General features: G+C 44.7%; 4 protein-coding genes and 1 pseudogene across 6 annotated transcripts in view; 3 read left to right on the forward strand and 2 right to left on the reverse strand.

Annotated features, from left to right (window-relative positions):
* Positions 1 to 98: 98 nt before the first annotated feature.
* smu1a (SMU1 DNA replication regulator and spliceosomal factor a) lies at positions 99 to 7067 on the forward strand. Its single transcript, XM_080843441.1, has 12 exons — positions 99 to 196; positions 862 to 1072; positions 2171 to 2323; positions 2954 to 3064; positions 3333 to 3461; positions 3580 to 3699; positions 3955 to 4071; positions 4344 to 4471; positions 4731 to 4857; positions 6022 to 6189; positions 6344 to 6496; positions 6766 to 7067. Exons 1-12 carry the CDS (start codon positions 171 to 173, stop codon positions 6862 to 6864), a joined length of 1542 nt encoding a protein of 513 aa, XP_080699567.1. The 5' UTR covers positions 99 to 170; the 3' UTR covers positions 6865 to 7067.
* A 4869-nt stretch (positions 7068 to 11936) lies between these two features.
* Positions 11937 to 13260, reverse strand: LOC308368794 (trypsin-3-like; annotated as a pseudogene). Its single transcript has 5 exons — positions 13251 to 13260; positions 12914 to 13076; positions 12459 to 12717; positions 12256 to 12395; positions 11937 to 12080 (listed from the first exon to the last, which is right to left on the reverse strand). The product of its transcript is annotated as a trypsin-3-like (transcript).
* Positions 13261 to 14187: 927 nt separating this feature from the next.
* Positions 14188 to 15507, forward strand: LOC308369557 (trypsin-3; the record flags this gene model as incomplete). Its single annotated transcript, XM_080844045.1, has 5 exons — positions 14188 to 14227; positions 14461 to 14620; positions 14762 to 15015; positions 15110 to 15246; positions 15358 to 15507. The coding sequence occupies 5 exons, from the start codon at positions 14188 to 14190 to the stop codon at positions 15505 to 15507; spliced, it is 741 nt and encodes a 246-aa protein (XP_080700171.1).
* A 421-nt stretch (positions 15508 to 15928) lies between these two features.
* On the forward strand, positions 15929 to 17011 carry LOC308368796 (actin-like protein 7A; the record flags this gene model as incomplete). The annotated part of the gene is made up of 1 exon (XM_080843055.1): positions 15929 to 17011. The coding sequence occupies one exon, from the start codon at positions 15929 to 15931 to the stop codon at positions 17009 to 17011; it is 1083 nt and encodes a 360-aa protein (XP_080699181.1).
* Positions 17012 to 17217: 206 nt separating this feature from the next.
* The window catches only part of elp1 (elongator acetyltransferase complex subunit 1), a 21431-nt gene continuing 18648 nt past the window's right edge, over positions 17218 to 20000 (reverse strand). Inside the window, exons 34-37 of one of the 2 annotated variants that reach the window (XM_080843068.1) lie at positions 19676 to 19803; positions 18388 to 18533; positions 18158 to 18236; positions 17218 to 17635 (exon numbers count right to left, since the gene is read on the reverse strand). In XM_080843068.1, the coding sequence (XP_080699194.1) occupies positions 17568 to 17635; positions 18158 to 18236; positions 18388 to 18533; positions 19676 to 19803 (421 nt within the window). In that variant the 3' untranslated portion in view covers positions 17218 to 17567. Of the gene's footprint in view, positions 17636 to 18157; positions 18237 to 18387; positions 18534 to 19675; positions 19804 to 20000 lie in introns of those variants that run through there. The other variant, XR_013968732.1, reaches the window with a different exon arrangement.

The raw sequence follows: 20000 nt of genomic DNA on the forward strand, positions 1-20000 counted from the left end.
ATTGTGATAAACATTCGTTTGTCTGTTTTGTCTTCCTGGTCAGATGGTGGCGCTACTGTGGAGAAAGGGAATCTGTTTATGAGCATAGAAGACGTTTTGTTGTTCCTTCCTCGACTGCGTGTTCAAAGCCCGATAGCAGGACTCCTTGTGAATATTTTACAGATTGAATCATGTCTTTGGAGATTGAATCCGCAGAGTAAGTACATATGTCAAACATTCAAGAGGCTCTCATGATTAGTGTATCGATACCTTGTGAAAATAACGAGGTTTATAAACTTTTTAACCGGGAGCCGTACTCTGCTTACGTCGACTCAACATTAGCCATGGCTAAAACTGGTTTCAACGTCTAGCAAGCTATAGTTAGCTTACTGGTTAACGTATTGCAATTGCAATAGTGTTAAGTCAACGTTTCACTTCATTTGGGTATCATACTGAGTTTAAATCTGCCCCTTTTCTGTCAATGCTTTCGCCGTGATGCGTCTGCTAGCTGTTTTGGGGGGCTGTATCACATCATATGCAGACGACAGATAGCGAGTTAGCTTGCTAGTCACCAGTTCGTGCTGTACAACTTAGGTCAATAATGATTAAAATACTTAAATGTCCAGGACTACTCGATGAATCCGTGTTAGCTGGCCCCTGATGACTATTTTTGTAGATGTATGTTGTCATCCACAGATTAGCCCTGTTTAATAAGCATATGCATAGCATGTAGTCAGTTAGCTAGCATAGGTAATGCCTGCAGCAAAGAGAAATAAATGTTGCGACAGGTTAGGTTACCTTTCTGAATTAACTCCACGGATCATTGATGTGTGTGTGTGTGTGTGTGTGTGTGTGTGTGTGTGTGTGTCTGTGTGTGTACAGTGTGATCCGTCTGATCATGCAGTACCTGAAGGAGAACAGTCTCCACCGTACGCTGGCGACGCTCCAGGAGGAAACGACCGTGTCGTTGAACACCGTGGACAGTATCGAGAGCTTCGTGGCTGACATCAACAGCGGCCACTGGGACACTGTGCTGCAGGCCATCCAATCCCTCAAGCTGCCCGACAAAACCCTCATAGACCTCTATGAGCAGGTGTGTGGGTCTATTCTATATGGTGTCTATAACTGCCTGTCAGATTACCACGCTGTTGTGTGTGTTTGTATGCGTTTGCAAGACGTGATGTACCCATCAGTTGATGTGCAGAATTATTAGGTCCTGCTTGAATTCATTGAGTAGACATGTTAACACCAAACCTCCACTTTGTCATGGTAACTTCAAAATGGTTATATAGGTACATATATTTAGTGTCTACTCACTTTATTGACAAGGGTATGAAGTAGTCTTTAGGTGTATAAATATCAGTAAGTCAGTCAAAGTAAGTCAGTTTACAACTCATTACATTCAAAGAAACATTCTGGCCGTCACAGGCCACTGTATCACTCAGTCCTAGTAGATGTGTATATATGGGCGGGAGCTGGGTTGGGTAGATAGATCAAAAAAAAGAGCAGAAGTGGCAGAAAGGGAAGGGACATGATCAGAAACATGTCAGATTCATTCATAGACGTATCAGGGTGAGCATGCTAGCATTCATGTAGTAAATTAACACAATACATGCAAACACAACATATACATGATTCTAACATAACAGATAGTAGATAAAGTGGGGAGAAATACTTCAAGTGAAGCTTAGTGGGTATTCAGTGTAGTCGTAAAGTTACTATTACAAGGGTAAGTAGATTCATAGAACAGAAAACTATGTTGATGCTGTCAATTAATTACATTGCACAGAGTATGTGGTAAAACAAGTGCATAACAGTGTGGTGGGGAAGGGTAGGTGTAGGTGGAGGGTTTCTGCAAGTTGATCAGGTGGAGAGACTACAGTAGCATCCCACAGCGGAGATTATCTAGACTAGATCGGGGAGAAAAGAGAAAAAGTGCGTGGGAAGGGTTCGGCTGCCTTATTTGTGTATATGTACTTAATGGACATGGTGATGAGGGGGAAAAAATCCACAGCCATCAACATTTGTGAGCAAAGGTCACAATGAAATAGAGAGATAATTGAGAGAGGTCAAGGTGATTGAGAGAGTTGGGTGTGTGTATAATGTGATACATGTGTGTGTGTGTGTGTGTGTGTGTGTGTGTGTGTGTGTGTGTGTGTGTGTGTGTGTGTGTGTGTGTGTGTGTGTGTAGGTGGTACTGGAGCTGATTGAATTGAGAGAGTTGGGTGCAGCTCGTTCGCTCCTGCGTCAAACGGACCCCATGATCATGTTGAAGCAGACACAACCTGAGAGATACATCCACCTGGAGAACCTGCTGGCCAGATCCTACTTCGACCCACGTGAGGTGAGTCACACACACACACACACACACACACACACACACCCAGAACCTCCTTGCCTGAGCCTAATAGGACCCATGCGAGGTGATACATATCCATCCACACTTGGAGAACCTGCTAGCCCTATCCTATCCACTCACTTGCCTTCTGCTCCTACTTTGATCTGTGTGAGACACACTCACACACCTCGTACATGCACACACATATACACACACGCATACACACACAGACACACACATGCACACACATACACAAACACAAACACACACACACACACACACACACATACACACACACACACATTCACATATATATATATACACACACACACCCACTCACTCACATATATATATATACACACACACACCCACAGACACACACACACACACACACACACAGTTCACCTGGAGATCTTGCCCGCACACTCTTTCTTTGACATGACCTTGTTACATGCTGTGTGAAGTGTGTTACATGTGTTTTAACTCATTTAGACTAACGTGTGATTTTGATTATATTCAATGTCTCTGTATGTGTGTGTGACATGATTGCGTGTGTGCGTCTATGTGTGTGTGTGACATGATTGCGTGTGTGCGTCTATGTGTGTGTGTGACATGATTGCATGTGCATTCGTGTAGGCCTATCCCGACGGCAGCAGTAAGGAGAAGAGAAGGGCAGCCATTGCTCAAGCTCTGGCTGGTGAAGTCAGCGTGGTGCCCCCCTCACGTCTGATGGCCCTGCTAGCCCAGGTACACTCACACACACACTATCACATACATACACACACACACACACAAGTACACACAGGCACATAATCACTCACTCACACTCACACACACACACACACAAATAATCACACACATTCATAAGCACACGAAATCCCACATTCACACACACACACACACATAGAGACTCTTCCTAACGTACTGATTGTGTCTCTCTCTCTTCTTTTTTTGCCTTTCTGTGTCTTTCATCTCTCTTTCTCCCCTGCCTCCTCCTACCCCCCTCCCCCTCCAGTCTCTGAAGTGGCAGCAGCACCAGGGTCTTCTTCCTCCCGGTATGACCATCGATCTGTTCAGAGGCAAAGCTGCTGTCAAAGACGTGGAGGACGAGAGGTTTCCCACGCAACTCAGCAGGCACATTAAGGTAACACAAACACAGACACACACACACACACACACAGGATCAGAGATTTTCCACACAACTCTGTGTACACATCAAGGTCAAATGTAAATCACATTAATTGGTGTGTTTGTGTGTGTAGTTTGGACAGAAGTCGCACGTGGAGTGTTCTCGGTTCTCTCCTGATGGTCAGTACCTGGTGACCGGTTCCGTGGACGGCTTCATTGAGGTGTGGAACTTCACCACCGGCAAGATCAGGAAGGTGTGTCCCATAGATGCATACATACGACTCACACATTTCACATCTGAATCCCTCCTGAATCAGACGCCTTTCACACCTCAGAAGCAAAAAGGCGTTTAATCAGATCTGGAGCAGCTGGGCCAGAGGGACCCTAACCCTAGCTGTGGGTTGTATATAAATAACACTATAATTGTGTTTGTGTGTGAATAACTTGCTGTTGGTGCAAAGAACATTCTAAGCAGAACTGTGTGTGTGTGTGTGTGTGTGTGTGTGTAGGATCTGAAGTACCAGGCTCAAGATAACTTCATGATGATGGACGATGCTGTTCTCTGCATGTGCTTCAGCCGAGACACTGAGATGCTGGCCACTGGAGCGCAGGATGGCAAGATCAAGGTTACACACACACACACACACACACACACACACAAGCTCACACACAAGCTCACACAGTCTCCCACACACACACGCTCACACACACACACACACACACACACACTCACACACACACTGGCTACTGGAGCCCGTGATGGCATGTGCACCCTTGTCCCCTTATTCCCTTAGTTTTGGAAGATCCTGAGTTGGCATTGTCTAGGTCTCTTTCACACACAGACACACACACACACACACACACACACTGTGACGGTGACGGTGACCTTTGCCCTCAGGTTTGGAAGATCCAGAGTGGACAGTGTCTGAGGCGGTTTGAGCGCGCTCACAGCAAAGGAGTGACCTGCATCAGCTTCTGTAAGGACAGCAGCCAGATCCTCAGCGCATCGTTCGACCAGACCATCAGGTACAAACACACACACATTAGGGATACAATGGTACAGTGGGCCCACGTTTCCATATGTGTCCTAGTTTTTGGGGCGGCTCCACGAATTTGGTTTGACATAACGTGTAATTTTGCATCCCCTATACACATACAAACGACAGACACACACCATACCCTCAGTTTAACACCTATGTGATGGCAACCAATACACGGTTGTAGGCAAAAAAAAGTATATGTGTTTGTGTTTATTACTGTGTATTTCTGTGTGTGTGTTTGTCAGGGTCCATGGGTTAAAGTCAGGTAAGCTTCTAAAGGAGTTCAGAGGTCACGCGTCCTTCGTAAATGATTCAACCTTCACCCCAGACGGACATCACATCATCAGCGCATCATCAGACGGAACTGTAAAGGTATGTTTACACACACACACACTAGTGGTGAAACGGATCAGTGTGTCCACGGTTCGGTTCAGATAACCGTTTTGGGCCTCGGTTTCGGATACGGTTCGGATTAGGATCATGTCCGTGATAGTAAAAAGGCTGACTTTTTTTTGACGGAGGGTTTGGGGGAGAAACGCAAAAATGAATGGGACCCACAGGCTATTTGCAATGTGTTAATTGACTGCAATCAGACAACTTGCAAGGCTTTTTTGTGCAATAAATGTTCCCCTAAATGCATTTGAAAACATGGTGCACTGAGTGTAAAATGTAAGGTATAACGGCCGACGAGGCTTAGAACTCAGGCGACGAGCGCAGCATGAAGCCAAAGTTGCCTCTACCTGTCCATTATTTCCATCGAACCGGTCGACCTCGAAGGCCGTTATCCCGCTTATCACCCGTTTGTATTTATCTCCCGTATATTTAGAATATAATTGTATCAATTACTTTCTTTAAATTTAGGAATCTTGCGCTTGAACTTCAGAAAACAACCTATTACAGCTACCGTTACACTAGAGAGTTACAGTAAAATAGCCCCTTACGGTCAAGTGTGCCTTTACAATTTCCTCTGTCAAACTTGTGTATCTCCCCTTGTCAGTCTCATTAAATGCCTCTTCAAGCCATTGTTCAAATGTTAAATCACCAAGAACATTTTATTACACAAAATTGATAACAAAATCATCTATTCTGTTCATCGTTTTTTCCGATGTCTTTTCCGCCGTCCATGACTTGTCAATCAACCGTCGGTTAGGCTACTTTTACTACTGTTGTTATGGTTACCATTGCATTCTGCTGGGTCCTAAACACCCTTTTGTATCGGACGTAGGCTACAGTAGGCAAAATACGCTACATAAGGCAATGCCTTCATGAAACCGAAATCCGCGGATCTCCAGAATGCTCCGAACTGTGGTAAACAAACCGAACGGATTCGGATACAATTCGAATCCGCTGCAGGCCTAACACACACACAGATAAACAACGCACTCACAGATAAACACACTCATGTTCACAGTGAATGTTATTGGTTGGGAACATGCAGGGCTGGCAGAGGTCATATGGACCAGATGGGAAAAAAGAAAGCAGAAAAGATCCCTCGATCAACAGAAATACTGACGTGTGTGTCTGTGTATGTTGTAGATTTGGAACGTAAAGACCACGGAATGCTCAAACACCTTCAAGTCATTAGGAACATCTGCTGGAACTGACATCACCGTCAACAACGTCATCCTTCTGCCCAAGAACCCTGAACACTTTGTGGTGTGCAACCGCTCCAACACCGTGGTCATCATGAACATGCAAGGCCAGGTAACACGCACACAAACAGCTCCATCTCGCAGTCATGAACATGCAAGACATAATTTCATTATATCAATTTATCACAAATGTCTTTCGTTGTTTGTTGTGTAAATCACCTGTCTTTCTCACGCTCCCCTGTGTGTGTGTGTGTGTGTGTGTGTAGATTGTGCGTAGTTTCAGCTCCGGTAAGCGTGAGGGAGGTGATTTCGTGTGCTGCTCTCTGTCTCCGAGAGGCGAATGGATCTACTGCGTGGGAGAGGACTTTGTGTTGTACTGTTTCAGTACAGTCACCGGCAAACTGGAGAGAACCCTCACGGTACACACACACACACACACACACACACTCTCCTGTTTCTGTACAGTCACCGGCAAACTGGAGAGAACCCTCACGGTACACACACACACACACACACTCTCCTGTTTCTGTACAGTCACTGGCAAACTGGAGCGAGCACACACACACACACACACACACACACACACACACACGTACTCTGCCCTACCTGTGAAATAATGTGGTGCAGTGTGTTTGCTCTGCTGCCTAGAAAAAGAGATGTCTGATTGTGTGTGTTTGTGTGTGTTTAGGTCCATGAGAAGGATGTGATTGGCATTGGCCACCACCCTCATCAGAACCTTATTGCCACCTACAGTGAAGATGGCCTCCTGAAACTATGGAAACCATGAGGAAGCTCTGCCTCTGAGAGTGTGCCATGGAAACCAGAATGGGGGGGGGGGGTGTTTGCAGTGTGTTTTTGTAAATACACTTTTGTTTTAATTTAGTGCTTGTTTCAAGGTACACCTGTCAAAACCACAAAAACAAAAAACAATTTTTTTTTATATATATATTGTTTTTGGTCCGTTGATACCCAGTTAAAATGTACTTTGATTCCTGCCTTTGCAATTTTTGTTTGTCATTAAAAACCATTTTAGATTACAAATATTTGTATTTTTTTAATAACCATTACGTTGCTAAAATGTCCAAAGAACATCCAATCAGAGTACAGAGAAAGATACTCAAAAATAGAAACTGCTTCTTGATTGAATGATTTGTGGAAGTATCAGCAACGTTATCAGCTCTGGTCCAACAGAGCATTATATGCCCCTTCACCACCACAGAGTTAGTTTTGATTGGTACCAAACGCACAGGACAAGAAGTCTGCGCTCTGGCAGAATGAACCAGGAGCACTGAGACTAACCTTCACAATACCATAGCAACAATCAGGGACAGGCACTGACCTGAAATAAGGGCAGCCCCCCGCAAACTAAAATGTCACACAGACTGTATGGAGAGCTGAGAAGAACAGGGTCTTTATTAATAGTAATAAAAAAAACACTCAAATGCAGTAATTCATTTGAGCATGGCATCATTCTGTGGAGAACATTCCAGCCAGGGGTCATCATACCAGTGGCTTAAAAAGAGTGCCCTTCTGCAGTTACTAAACTAGCTACTTCATCCTCCCACTACTCACTTCCACTGTCGTTTCCCATAGGCTACTTTATGAAATGCTTCGGGTGGCGATATTGTTTATCTAGGCCTACATGAAATTCTGCAGCCGTTATACTAATTAAGTTTTAAACTTTTTTTCCCATCAGAGGGGCAGCTTGAGTTGAGGAGGGCAGGCGGGCACTCTGCTTTAACTATCTGGTTACCAGTGTTACCACTATTACCACCGTAACCACCTAGCCAGAGCCACTATATTACCAGAGTAAGCAGGTAAGGTAAAGTGTACTAGGATGTCAAACAGCAGTAGGGTCTCTGTTGACCCCCGGAGGTTCTGATGGGGCTGCAGGAACTGGGGGGTGTCCTTGTGGCAGCCAGACTGAATGGGGCTTCTGGATGCTTAGCAGTCATGTGATACTCCAATATTCAAGGGTCTTTGAAAATAATGTGACAGTAGATGCAACTCATAAAATGCTGCCATTTTTGCGACATTCTGCAAAACTATAAATATAAATCAATATAACATTTTGCTAAACAATATATATTAAAAAGTTAATGATGCTGATAAGGTAAAAGCCCTACATCACACAAAAATATATTAGAATTATATGAGTGGGTTGAATGACCTCAGATAATGTCAATGATTGTATAGTTGAACAGATTTACAGCATATGTAATTGTACTATTGTCAGGTCCTGTCTTTATTCATGTTGCATAGCCATGGTTTCAACAATCCAGGCATTTGAAGATTGAAGAGCTGTTGGTATGAGCTTTACTGCGTATGTGGCCTACTGGTTAGGGTTCAGGCTGGAAACCGTAGGGTGGCCAGTTCGTTCCCCGACCAGTAGGAAAAATGTGGGCGGGGGAAGTGGGAGAGCACTGCTCTCCCATGCTCACATCCACGGCTGAAGTGACCTTGAGCAAGGCACCTAACCCCGATCACTGCTCCCATTAGCTCATCAACTATCAACCACTCTCTAGGCTGACTCAGTACACACTGAAATAGAATTCCAACATGCATTGGAGTTATGCATTGACTTTCTGTGACATCATCATGTTGCCTGGTCACCTTTATGACATCACAAGTGTTTGAAGTTTGATGAATAGTTACTGTTCCTAGGTGAATACATCATTCAGTGGAATGTTCACGAGATTCCATTAATGTGCATTAGAATAGAATAGAAATAGAATATATAATTGGAAATGCACAGATATTTATGTTTGATTGTTACTACTTTGTACGTCGCTTTGGATAAAAACGTCTGCTAAATGACTAAAATGTACAGCCACACACGTATGTACAGCCACATGTACAGTGGGGAAAATAAGTATTTGAACCCCTTGCGATTTCACAAGTTTGGCCACTTGCAAATAAATGTGTGATCTATAATTGTAATGGTAGGTGTATATTAACAGTGAGAAACAGAATATCAACAAAAAAATCCAGAAAAATGGATTTTATAACATTTATGACTTTATTTGCATTTGATGCAAAAAATTAGTATTTGAACCCCCAAAACTAACTGACAAAAATGACTTAGTACTTGGTGGAATAACCCTTATTGGCAAGCACAGACGTCAGACGTTTCTTGTAGTTGGTCACCAGGTTTACAAACATCTCAGGAGGGATTTTGGTCCACTCCTCTTTCCAGATCCTCTCCAAATCTTTAAGGTTGTGTTTTCAATGGGAGGGAATGAGGGAATGAGGTTCAAGCCCAATATTCCACATTACATGGCCCCATCCATAGTCCCCTTGATGCGGTGGAGTCGTCCTGTACCCTTGGCAGAGAAACAGCCCCAAAGCATAATGTTTCCACCTCCATGCTTGACGGTGGGTATGATGTACTCTTGGGGTCATATTCAGCATTCCCCCCCCCTGTCAAACACGGCAAGTCGAGTTGATGCCAAAGAGCTTGATTTTGGCATCATCTGACCACATTCTGTCTCCCAATCCTCCCTAGAATCATTCAAGTGTGCAATGGCAAACTTCAGATGGCCCTGTACATGCGCTTCCTTGAGCAGGGGGACCTTGCGAGTGCTGCAGTACTTCAAAAAATTACGGCGTGGTGTGTTGCCAATGGTTTTCTTGGTGACTCTGGTCCCAGCTGCCTTGAGATCATTCACAAGCTCCCCCTGTGTAGTTCTGGGGTTATTCTGCACCTTTCGAATGATCACTGATTCCGCACAAGGGGATATCTTGCATAGATCCCCAGACCTAGAGCGGGTGACAGTTGTTTGGTGTTGCTTCCATTTATGAATAATCGCACCAATAGTTATCTGCTTCTCACCAAGCTGCTTGCCAGTGGTTTTGTAGCCCATTCCAGCCTTGTGCAGGTCTACAATCTTATCTCTGACGTCCTTGGACAGCTCTTTGGTCTTGCCCATGGTGGTGAGGTTGAAGGTGTGAAGTATGATTCTTTGGACAGGTTTCTTTTACAGGTCACCAGTTGAGATCAGGTATGCCTTGTTAGACCTAATGAGGAATAATCTGTGTGCTTTTTGGGCACATAACTGGCCATTGGGAGCCAGAATTCTTGCTGTTTGCCTGGGGGTTCAAATACTTATTTTTTGCATCAAATGAAAATAAAGTCATAAATCTTATAAAATGCAGTTTTCTGGATTTTTTTGTTGATATTCTTTTTCTCACTGTTAAAATACACCTACCATTAAAATTCTAGATCACACATTTCTTTGCAAGTGGCCAAACTTGCGAAGTCGGCAGGGGTTCAAATACTTATTTTCCCCACTGTATATACTTACTTGAAGTAGCAACGACCTGATCAAGAATGCTGTTAAGCACAGCCTTTATATCATGCTCTATTTCCTTCACTTTGTCCTGCTCTGTTTCCAGATCTGAAGTAAAAAATGAAGTAAGGTGGTTCGTTGTAAGCACTACTGTTAGCTAGCTTGTTAAAATACATATTTTTTTTGTCCTGATACCCGCTTTGAGTCTTAATATCATTCAGTACAGCGGCCACCTCAGTGGTAACATCCTCTTTTCCTCCTTCCTGCTTTCTTGGTGGATCTAAAGATAAACATATAAAAGAGGGACCAATATGGGGTTGGTTAAATCTAAGAGTATGTGTTTGGCCAAACAATACTAGAAAACATTCAAATTTAGGAATGTCTGTTTTGAGATCATAATCATTTGCAGAAGTGTCAGCCTCATGATCCAGAAGGTCATTCAGCAGGGCCTGGGCTTCAAGTGACCCCTGGTTTGGTACGCTTTCCTGCTTTGTTTTCTGATCTACAGCACAGATTTTCATGGAGGATTATTCAGATAATACTAGAAAAGGGCATTCAAATATGTGATATATATGCTTAGAGCGTATACTCACCTGCAGAAGTATCCACCTCAACTGGAAGGTCATTCAGCAGGGCCTGGACTTCAGTTGTCTGCTGGCTCAGTTCTAGCATGCTCTGTTTTTTTGATCTAACAATTCATCCAGATGTTCATCATTTTTCTTCTTTCATTCCCTTCGCAGTGTCACTGCCGTTGATCTTTACTACCTTGTCCATTTCTGTTTCCATAGGGACCTTAGTGGCCCTAGTAGATTTTCTGAATTCCCTCTTCAGCTTTTTCTTGCTTTTCAGTTTTTTGCGGTCATCACTGAGTCGAACTCCCAAAGCCTCCAGTTTTCAAGTATTCAAGAATTCAATATTGTATTTTTTCGGAGGGAACGTCGTCCCGATTGGTCAGCATTTGCCACTGTCCAGACCATCTCTTCTGTATGGGGAATAATGTTTAGGGTTTTTTGACAAAGTTAATGAAATAGGCACCATACGAAAAGTTTAGAATAGGCTTCATGTTGCCTTAGATCATTAAACTAAAGACACATGAAGAGAGAAATGCATCGTGTGGAAGGACAACAAAGCATTTTCCTATTCTCCGCACTCACTAGGGCAAGATCTTCACACACCCCTGCCCTCTGTATGCTCTTGCCTGGGCGCCAACAGCCTCATTGCAGGGGGATGCGATAAAAAGATTGTGGCCTACGGGAAGGAGGGCCACATCCTGCAGACGTTTGACTACAGCAGAGACCACTCAGAGAACGAGCTCACTGTGGCCGCCACAGGTCCCAGTGGTCAGTCTGTTGTGTTGGGAAGCAATGACATGTGAGCATCCACAGGCTGGCCTCACAGTTATGCCTGAAGAGACGGTTTCATGTAGGACGAAACACGGATACTCTGTTTATGTCATGATTAGAGTTTTGGTGTACAGGTCTACCTGTCAAGTACACTTTGAGAAGCTTCAAGGATTCAAATATGCTAGTTCCAGTTTTAAAGAAAGGTTATGAGGTTTCCTACACAAAGTCTAGTTGGAGGACATGATGCTGCTGATCCAGTAGTTGTGCACCTTGGTGTAGACACCTGGCTTGTTCTTCATGGCACACCCATAACCCCAGGACACCACACCCTGCAGCTCACTGTCACACACCACAGGGCCTCCAGAGTCACCCTGAGAGGGGCAAACAAGACAGTAAAATGGAGTCTAAATGTACAGAACAAACAATGGAGGTTAAAAAGGGGCAAAAAAAAGCAGCAATCGCAGTGGGTTCATATCCTGCTTTTAATGGCTTTCTCGCCTGTAGACACGTTTTGTTCTGAAGAATAGACATCTCAGGTAACATTACCTGGCAGGAGTCCTTGCCTCCCTCCAGGTAGCCAGCGCAGAACATGTTGTCAGTGATCTGACCACCAGGGTATGTGTTTATGCAGGTGCTGTCACTTATGATGTGGATTTCTAGGCATCTGAGATGAATTGGATAGTAATCTAGGTATGGAGGGAGTCAGTTCTGAATGTATGTCATTCTTAACTGTACAAGGATTTCCTTACTGCCACTTCCGCTGGTGTTGCCCCATCCAGAGACCAGGCAGCGGGCTCCAGCACTGGCACAGCCGGAGGGCAGAGCCACTGTGCCCACGTACTGGTAGAGAACCGCCTCCTTGCTCAGCATGATCAGCGTGATGTTGTTGTCCTGGTTCTGGCTGTTGTAGTTGGGGTGTACGTCAGGATTACCTGTGCGGTGTTACTGAACTGCTCAGTGCCCTCTGTTTTCTTTATGTTGTGCTCACCCAGACGCACCTGGATACGACATGAAAGGGAGTGAGGTAGGGGTGTTCAGGAGTTAGAGACTTTGTGGCTCGGTGCCGGATGTATGTGTTTGATATGTTTACAATACATCTCACAACAGACACTTCTGACAACAATACCAAAGTTCTCTAAAAGGCGTGTATATTTAAGCCACGTAACTTGAATATGCAGTAAAGCAATGGGCGTAATGTTCTTACGACTGGCAGCAGTGAGCAGCGGACACAACCCATTCACTGGAGATGAGGGAGCCGCCACAGAAATGGTAGCCAGCGTTGAGAGACACCTGGTAGGGCAAGCTGTGTCTTTTGCACTCATGCCCTTCGACTATCTTATCATCCTCACTCCTTGCAGGGGCAGCAGCTTAGACAAAGTTAAATGTTAATGTTAGTAATTACATCCACTTTCCATTATTTAGCATTGAGACCTTAACATTCCAATGAAATTTAGATAAAGCATTAATGAGATTTGATGGGGAGACTAGTTTAAATATGGTTCTTTGTTGCAAATTTATGAAATATCTTTGAAGCGGTGTACCGACAGGCATGCAGTCTGTAGAACTATGGTTTCATGGTTTATCACTCACATGCAACTGCAAAACACACCAGAAGAACAATGACACTCATCATGTGATCTTGTGTGGTGCAGGAATTTCCAAACCTGAAACGTCTCTTATATATTTTCTGTTGCCTTTACTATCGAATACCCCGATTTCATGTTGTCCAGCCTCTGTAAAAGAATAACCTGCGTGTCAGAACATCGCTTTTCACACACAAACTAGACTTAATGTTCTGGTTACCTGTTGTTACCTGTAATAAATCCACCAGGTCTTCTGGAAATACAAACAGGCGTTGTTTAGCAGAAATCATTCACCACCAATAGGTGTACAGTTAAAAAAATATATATAAATTTGAAGTTCATACATACATTTTTGGTTTGAATAAAGCCAGAAGTACTGAGAGTCAGTCAAATGGGTTTAAAAGTAGCTTTAAAAATTGGTTTGTTTACCAAATAACTTTATTTACAAGTGATGAGGAAACACCACTTCACTGACTGTCTTTACTGCCAGTATGGAGAAAATATTTTTCTCACAATTGAGAATTCAAAAACTGTCAAGTTGATTGTGATTGTTTTCTAGTTTTAACAGTTTGAAAGGGCCTAAGTCAAGAATCTGTAACTGTCCCTTAATGTGCCTGATTGGTGTAAGCTGAAAACAACTGGAACGTCCTGTTATTTCCATTGCTTTCAGCTCAGTGGAAAAAAGGTTTCAGCACAGAGTGACAGGAATAAGCAAGTCTAAGAATAGTGCCCTATCAGCAAAACGGCTTGTCCAACGCTATGTGAATTGACCCATCTGACAGACACGTGTGAACGTGCAACGTATGTCCTTGAGAATGTTAGATAGCAAACCAAATGCAGAGTATATAAGGGAGGTTTTCTGGTCTGGCATTCTGTCATCACCGAAGATCTCACCATGAAGGCTCTCATTCTCCTGGCTTTGTTTGCTGTGGCATGTACGTTCTGAACCTTTTATGTCTGAAAACGAAAATGGGTTTTTTAATTAATTTTCTTTTTATTGTGGACTCAGAGGTCCCATGACATAGTCAGTAGTATATTAATTGTACAGGTATTTCTTGGCCTGTATGGAGACTACATTTAAAGCAGATCAATATGTGCCTTATATTAAATGGAACTGTATCTCATCATTTTATAAATGCATCATTAATCACACCTGCATTTGGTTCAGATGCCGCTCCTCTGGAGGAGGATGATAAGATCGTTGGTGGGTATGAGTGTAGGAAGAACGCTCTGCCTTACCAGGTGTCTCTGAGCTCTGGCTACCACTTCTGTGGAGGTTCCCTGATCAACAACATGTGGGTTGTGTCTGCTGCCCACTGCTACAAGTCGTGAGTATCCAATTGTTTTCCCTAAACAGCTATTTTTTAAATATTTGGTTAGGTAAGTGATAGTTCACTGTTTGCCAAACAATTGCTTTTTTAAAGAATACATAATTTACAGCTAATTCTCTTTTCCTCTCTTTTTTATAGCCGCGTTCAGTTGCGTCTGGGTGAGCACAACATTGCTTCCAATGAGGGCACTGAGCAGTTCATCAACTCTGCCAAGGTCATCCGCCACCCAAGGTACAACGGCAACAACCTGGACAACGACATCATGCTGATCAAGCTGAGCAAGCCCGCCACCCTCAACAGCTACGTGAAGGCCGTGGCCCTGCCCTCCAGCTGTGCCAGCTCTGGAACCCGCTGCCTGGTCTCTGGATGGGGCAACACCAGTGGGAGTGGCAGTAAGTGGACTAGAGTAGGCCATACACAAAGTGACAGTGCTACGCTTGCACAATTGATTTGGCCTCACTCACATTCTTTGTTGTAAATCCACAGGCAACTACCCCGACCGTCTGAGGTGCCTGGATCTCCCCATCCTCAGTGACAGCTCCTGCAGAAGCGCCTACCCCGGTCAGATCACTTCCAACATGTTCTGCGCTGGATTCATGGAGGGAGGCAAGGACTCTTGCCAGGTAAAGTGCAGTCAAGTGTTGTCACATTTTCATTTCAGTCAATCTGACCGGCAACATATTTTATGTGATGTGTGCCTTTTTCTCACCACACTGTTACACATTCTTGTACAGGGAGACTCTGGTGGCCCCGTGGTGTGCAACGGTGTGCTGCAGGGTGTTGTGTCCTGGGGATACGGTTGTGCCATGAGGAACAAGCCCGGTGTCTACGCCAAGGTGTGCAACTACAACTCCTGGATCAGCAGCACCATGTCCTCCAACTAAACTTTGTGTAGGATATGATAATATGCAGTCAAGCTCATACCAACAGCTCTTTACATACATGTCAATAAAAACACCTGTGAAATAATATCACTATTTTGTCATCATTTTTTAATCAAAATAAAAAACTTTCCATTGTTCATCGCAAACAAACATGTACAGTTGTGATGTGAGGAACAAGCCTGATATTTATACCAAGACTGAGCTTGGTTGTAATACGCAGGCTTGTAGGCTTGTGTTATATAATTATAACTAACGCACGGCCACTCATCCCTCTTGCTGGAGCCCCCTGCCCTCCCTACCTGGCTGGCCTGATCACAGTTGCTTGCGTCATAGTACGTCCAGTAACCAGGCGCGAGATCGTCAGCGTGCCCTTAACACAGATCACCGGGGAAGACTCAAATTAGCCATCTGCTAGTCCGGGATGAAGTCCACGAGGGCGGTGGTTTTTGATGTCGGGAGCGGCTCTGTCAGAGCGGGCCTTGCAGGAGAGCCTGCCCCGACGTGTGTCATTCCAAGTTTGGCGAAAATGACGCACCACAGCTCCTCCGCGCGTCCTAGATCGGGTTTCGTGGGGGCGGACATAGCAGTGGACGACCCCACAGTCTGCCCCGTGCGTAATGGGATAATAACGGACTGGGCGGCTATAGAGTGGGTGTGGGAGTGCGCTTTCCGCAACCTGAACGCATCCCCTGAGGGGCACGCGGTGTTGCTCTCGGATCCTCCCCTGAGTCCTCGCACGAACCGGGAAAAGCTCGCGGAGGTCTTGTTCGAAACTTTCTGCGTTCCAGCCCTGTATGTAGAAAACCAGTCGGTCCTTTCGGTGTACTCGTGTGGTCGAACCTCAGGACTGGTCGTGGAGAGCGGCGAGGGATGCTCCTACGCCACACCGGTTCACGAGGGCTTTTATCTACCCAGTAATACATGTAGGGTGGACTACGCAGGAAGCAGCTTGGACCGGTATTTGCGCACACTATTGCGACAGTCTGGCACAGAGATTGCTGACGATGCCGGTGCCGCGACAGAGGACATCAAGCGTAAATGTTATGTCACTCCCGACCTAGACATGGAACTCCACAAAATTGACAACTACGTAGAGCATGTATTGCCAGACGGTCAGCGCGTCCAGCTCGGGCGCGAACGGTTCCTCTGCCCTGAGGCGCTCTTTCAGCCCAGCGTATTGGGTTCGCGGGAGCCTGGACTGCCTACGCTGGTGATGAACTGTCTGAACATGTGCGACATCAGCCTTAAGCGGGAGCTGCTGCAGAACGTGCTGCTGTGTGGCGGATCGACGCTCTTTCGCGGGCTACCCGAACGCATGCAGAGCGAGCTCGACCGCGTGGTTCCCGGAGGTGGGGTGCGCGTGGTGGCCACAGACACTCGCAAACATGCGGTGTGGGTTGGAGGTTCCATCCTCGCGGCCTTGTCCACCTTCCAGTCGATGTGGATGAGCAGGACCGAGTACCTGGAGAAAGGCCCAAACGCCGTTTACCGGAGCTTCATGTGAAGGTTTCTGACATGTTTAAAAAAATAAATAATAATTAAAAAAAAAAAAAACACCTTTGCACTACCTTTCCTGACCAACGCAGAGAGAGCATGACAGATACAGTGTGTGTTTTTAGAGAAAAACAAAATAAGATGAACTCCACAGACTTATAGACATTTACATCTTTATTTGTACGTTTGACCTGATTATACACTCTTTCTGTAAGAAGTACTCACATACAGACAGACATGCAGACAGACAGACACACAGACATATGTGACATGTTGCAGACTCTACTGTTTAAGGATATAGCCAGCTCCATCTACCATCAGCATTCCTCTACAGATCCAACATGACGCGCATGGAAGCTATATATAAAAAATATTGGGAACATCACTAACGCCCAATGTCTATCTGTTCATATTGACAGCAGCCCCAGAGTTCCTGAAAAACACTTTTTTATTTCTTATTTCTCAGTCTCTCTCTCTCTCTCGGTCTCTCTCTCTTTCTCTACCCTTTCCTGAAGAGCAGATTATATCTGAAGCAGATCTGACACACACACACAAACACATAGAGGTTAGTCCAGGACACAGAGCTTCCACTTTACGGGGGTTCTCATCTTTGGAGGAGTCAAGTTCTCAGTGTCTGTATGGAGAGAGGAACAACAGTGATGAAGACACACACACACACACACACACACACACACACACACACACACACACACACACACACACACACACACACACACACACACACACACACACACACACACACACACACACAATTTTCCGGATAAGCTATGGTAAATGTCTTCAGAGGATAATCTCTGTCACTAGGTGGTGTAGTGATACGGGTACGCCATGAGCACATAAAAAAAAAAATCCCTTCATTTTGCAGTTACAAATAATCATCATGACCGCAAATGCTGACATTCTCCTTAACTAGCGTATTTAGACATTTTACCTCCATTGACCAAAATCTTTAAACAATTATACAGCAAAAACGAAATATATATTCACTAGATTACCTGTTAGGATTTGTCTATGTTTTTATACATGTGAACATTGCTCATGGATTTTAGCATATGCACATTCTGAGATCAAATCTGTGCGTAGGAAGGTTTTATAAACGAGGCCCCAGGACTGTAAGAGGCTCAGCAGCACTGACCTTGTTGAGCTGTAGGGGGCGCTCTGTGCCCCTGGAAAGATGCTGTGATGCTGTTGGCTGTGGAATTAGGTCCAGTCACCTACACACACACACACACAGACACACACACACACACACCTGTTTAAGCTCCATATGAAAGGGATGTGTTGGTCCAATAGCTGGCTCTAGACTCTCTGGTATGTGTGTGTGTGTGTGTGTGTGTGTGTGGGGGTATGTGTGTGTATTCTCACCAGTGTTTGTGTGTTGTTTTGTGTCCAGATGAGTGGGATGCTGTTCTCTATGAGTGTGAGTAGCTGGCTGTATTCTCGCTGTAGCGCCCCCGCCTGGTCATCATACTGGAACAACACCAGAGCCTTCAATAGCCCGTGGATCTCCTCTGAAATACAAACACGCATTACATAAGCATACACGCACGCACGCACACACGCACGCAAGCAAGCAATACGAATACACACACATTCAAGCATTCACACACACATTACACACATACAGATTACATACCCATACCAAACGGTTAATTAATGGTAAATACATAAGATATAGATTTTATATTTGTTATGACAACAGCTAATTTAGCTAGCTATTTAATTCAGCGTCCAACTCGCCCGAGAGCAGTTGCACATACATCCCTTGTGTGTGTTTGTGTGTGTCTCACCTCTCATCTTGCTGTTGGTGTATGTGTGTGTGTGTGTGTGTGTGTGTGTGTGTGTGTGTGTGTGTGTGTGTGTGTGTGATACTGGACAGATAATCAGATATCAGCGCAGACCTTTTCTGGAGACCATGTCACCTTTGCATGCTTTTCTTTGCACAGTGTGGCAGTCTGTAGTGTATAACAGCTGACTCTTGACAGTGAAAGAATATGGTGGTATATTACTTAGTGCTTGCCAATCCAAACATCATAATCTTGTGTGTCAACGCTCATCTTGTAGATAGTGTGTGTGTGTGATGTGCATGTTTTACATTTACATTTAGTCATCTAGCAGTGCTTTTGTCCAAAGCGACGTACAAGGGAGAGAACAGTCAAGCGACGAGCAATAGAGCTAGTGTAACAATAAGAAAATAGAAAAAAAGAAATAAAAACAAAGAAGTGCAGGAATGTTACTGCTGTAAGTGCAAGTTAAGCACTAATCGAAGTGCCAGTTAGAAAGGGAGGTGCTCTCTGAAGAGTTGGGTCTTCAAAAGCCTCTTAAAAGGGAGAGAGGGACATCCCTGCTCTGGTAGTGCTAGGCAGTTCGTTCCACCAACGTGGAGCTACAAATGACAATAGTCTGGATTGCCATACTTGCACAGACGGCAATGCCAAACGACGCTCACTAGACGAGCGCAGCATCCTGGGTGTAACATTTGCCTTTACAAGAGCATTTCGGTAGGTAGGAGCAGAACCACTATCAATCTGTAGGCAAGCATAAGTGACTTGAACTTAATGGCGTGTGTGTCACCTCTCATCTTGTAGATGGTGTGTCACCTCTCATCTTGTAGATGGTGTGTGTGTGTGTGTAATGTGTGTGTGTGAGTCACCTCTCATCTTGTCGATGGTGTGTGTGATGTGTGTGAGCGCGTGCAGTAGAGCCGTCTCCTCAAAGGGACTCCCTTCCTTCAGACTAAGCTTCTTCCCCTCTGCTTTACGGCGATTCTTAGAGGACCGCCTGAAAGCACACACACACACACACACACACACACACACACACACACACACACACACAAACACATTCATACAGTTCATAAAGTATTCTTAGTGTGTACATGTGTTCTTACTCTGAGATGCGAGAGTTGCTGTGTGTGTGTGTGTGTGTGTGTGTGTGTGTGTGTGTGTGTATGTGTGTGTAGGATAGGATAGGATAGG

This window comes from Sprattus sprattus (assembly GCF_963457725.1).
Source record: "Sprattus sprattus genome assembly, chromosome: 8".
In the NCBI taxonomy this organism is placed as follows: domain Eukaryota; kingdom Metazoa; phylum Chordata; class Actinopteri; order Clupeiformes; family Clupeidae; genus Sprattus; species Sprattus sprattus.

Coding starts and splice junctions, on each gene's coding strand:
- smu1a (XM_080843441.1), top strand. CDS start 171: ATGTCTTTGGAGATTGAATCCGCAGA. Junction 3,065..3,332: donor TGATGGCCCTGCTAGCCCAG/GTACACTCACAC, acceptor CTCCCCCTCCAG/TCTCTGAAGTGGCAGCAGCA. Junction 4,072..4,343: donor CGCAGGATGGCAAGATCAAG/GTTACACACACA, acceptor CTTTGCCCTCAG/GTTTGGAAGATCCAGAGTGG.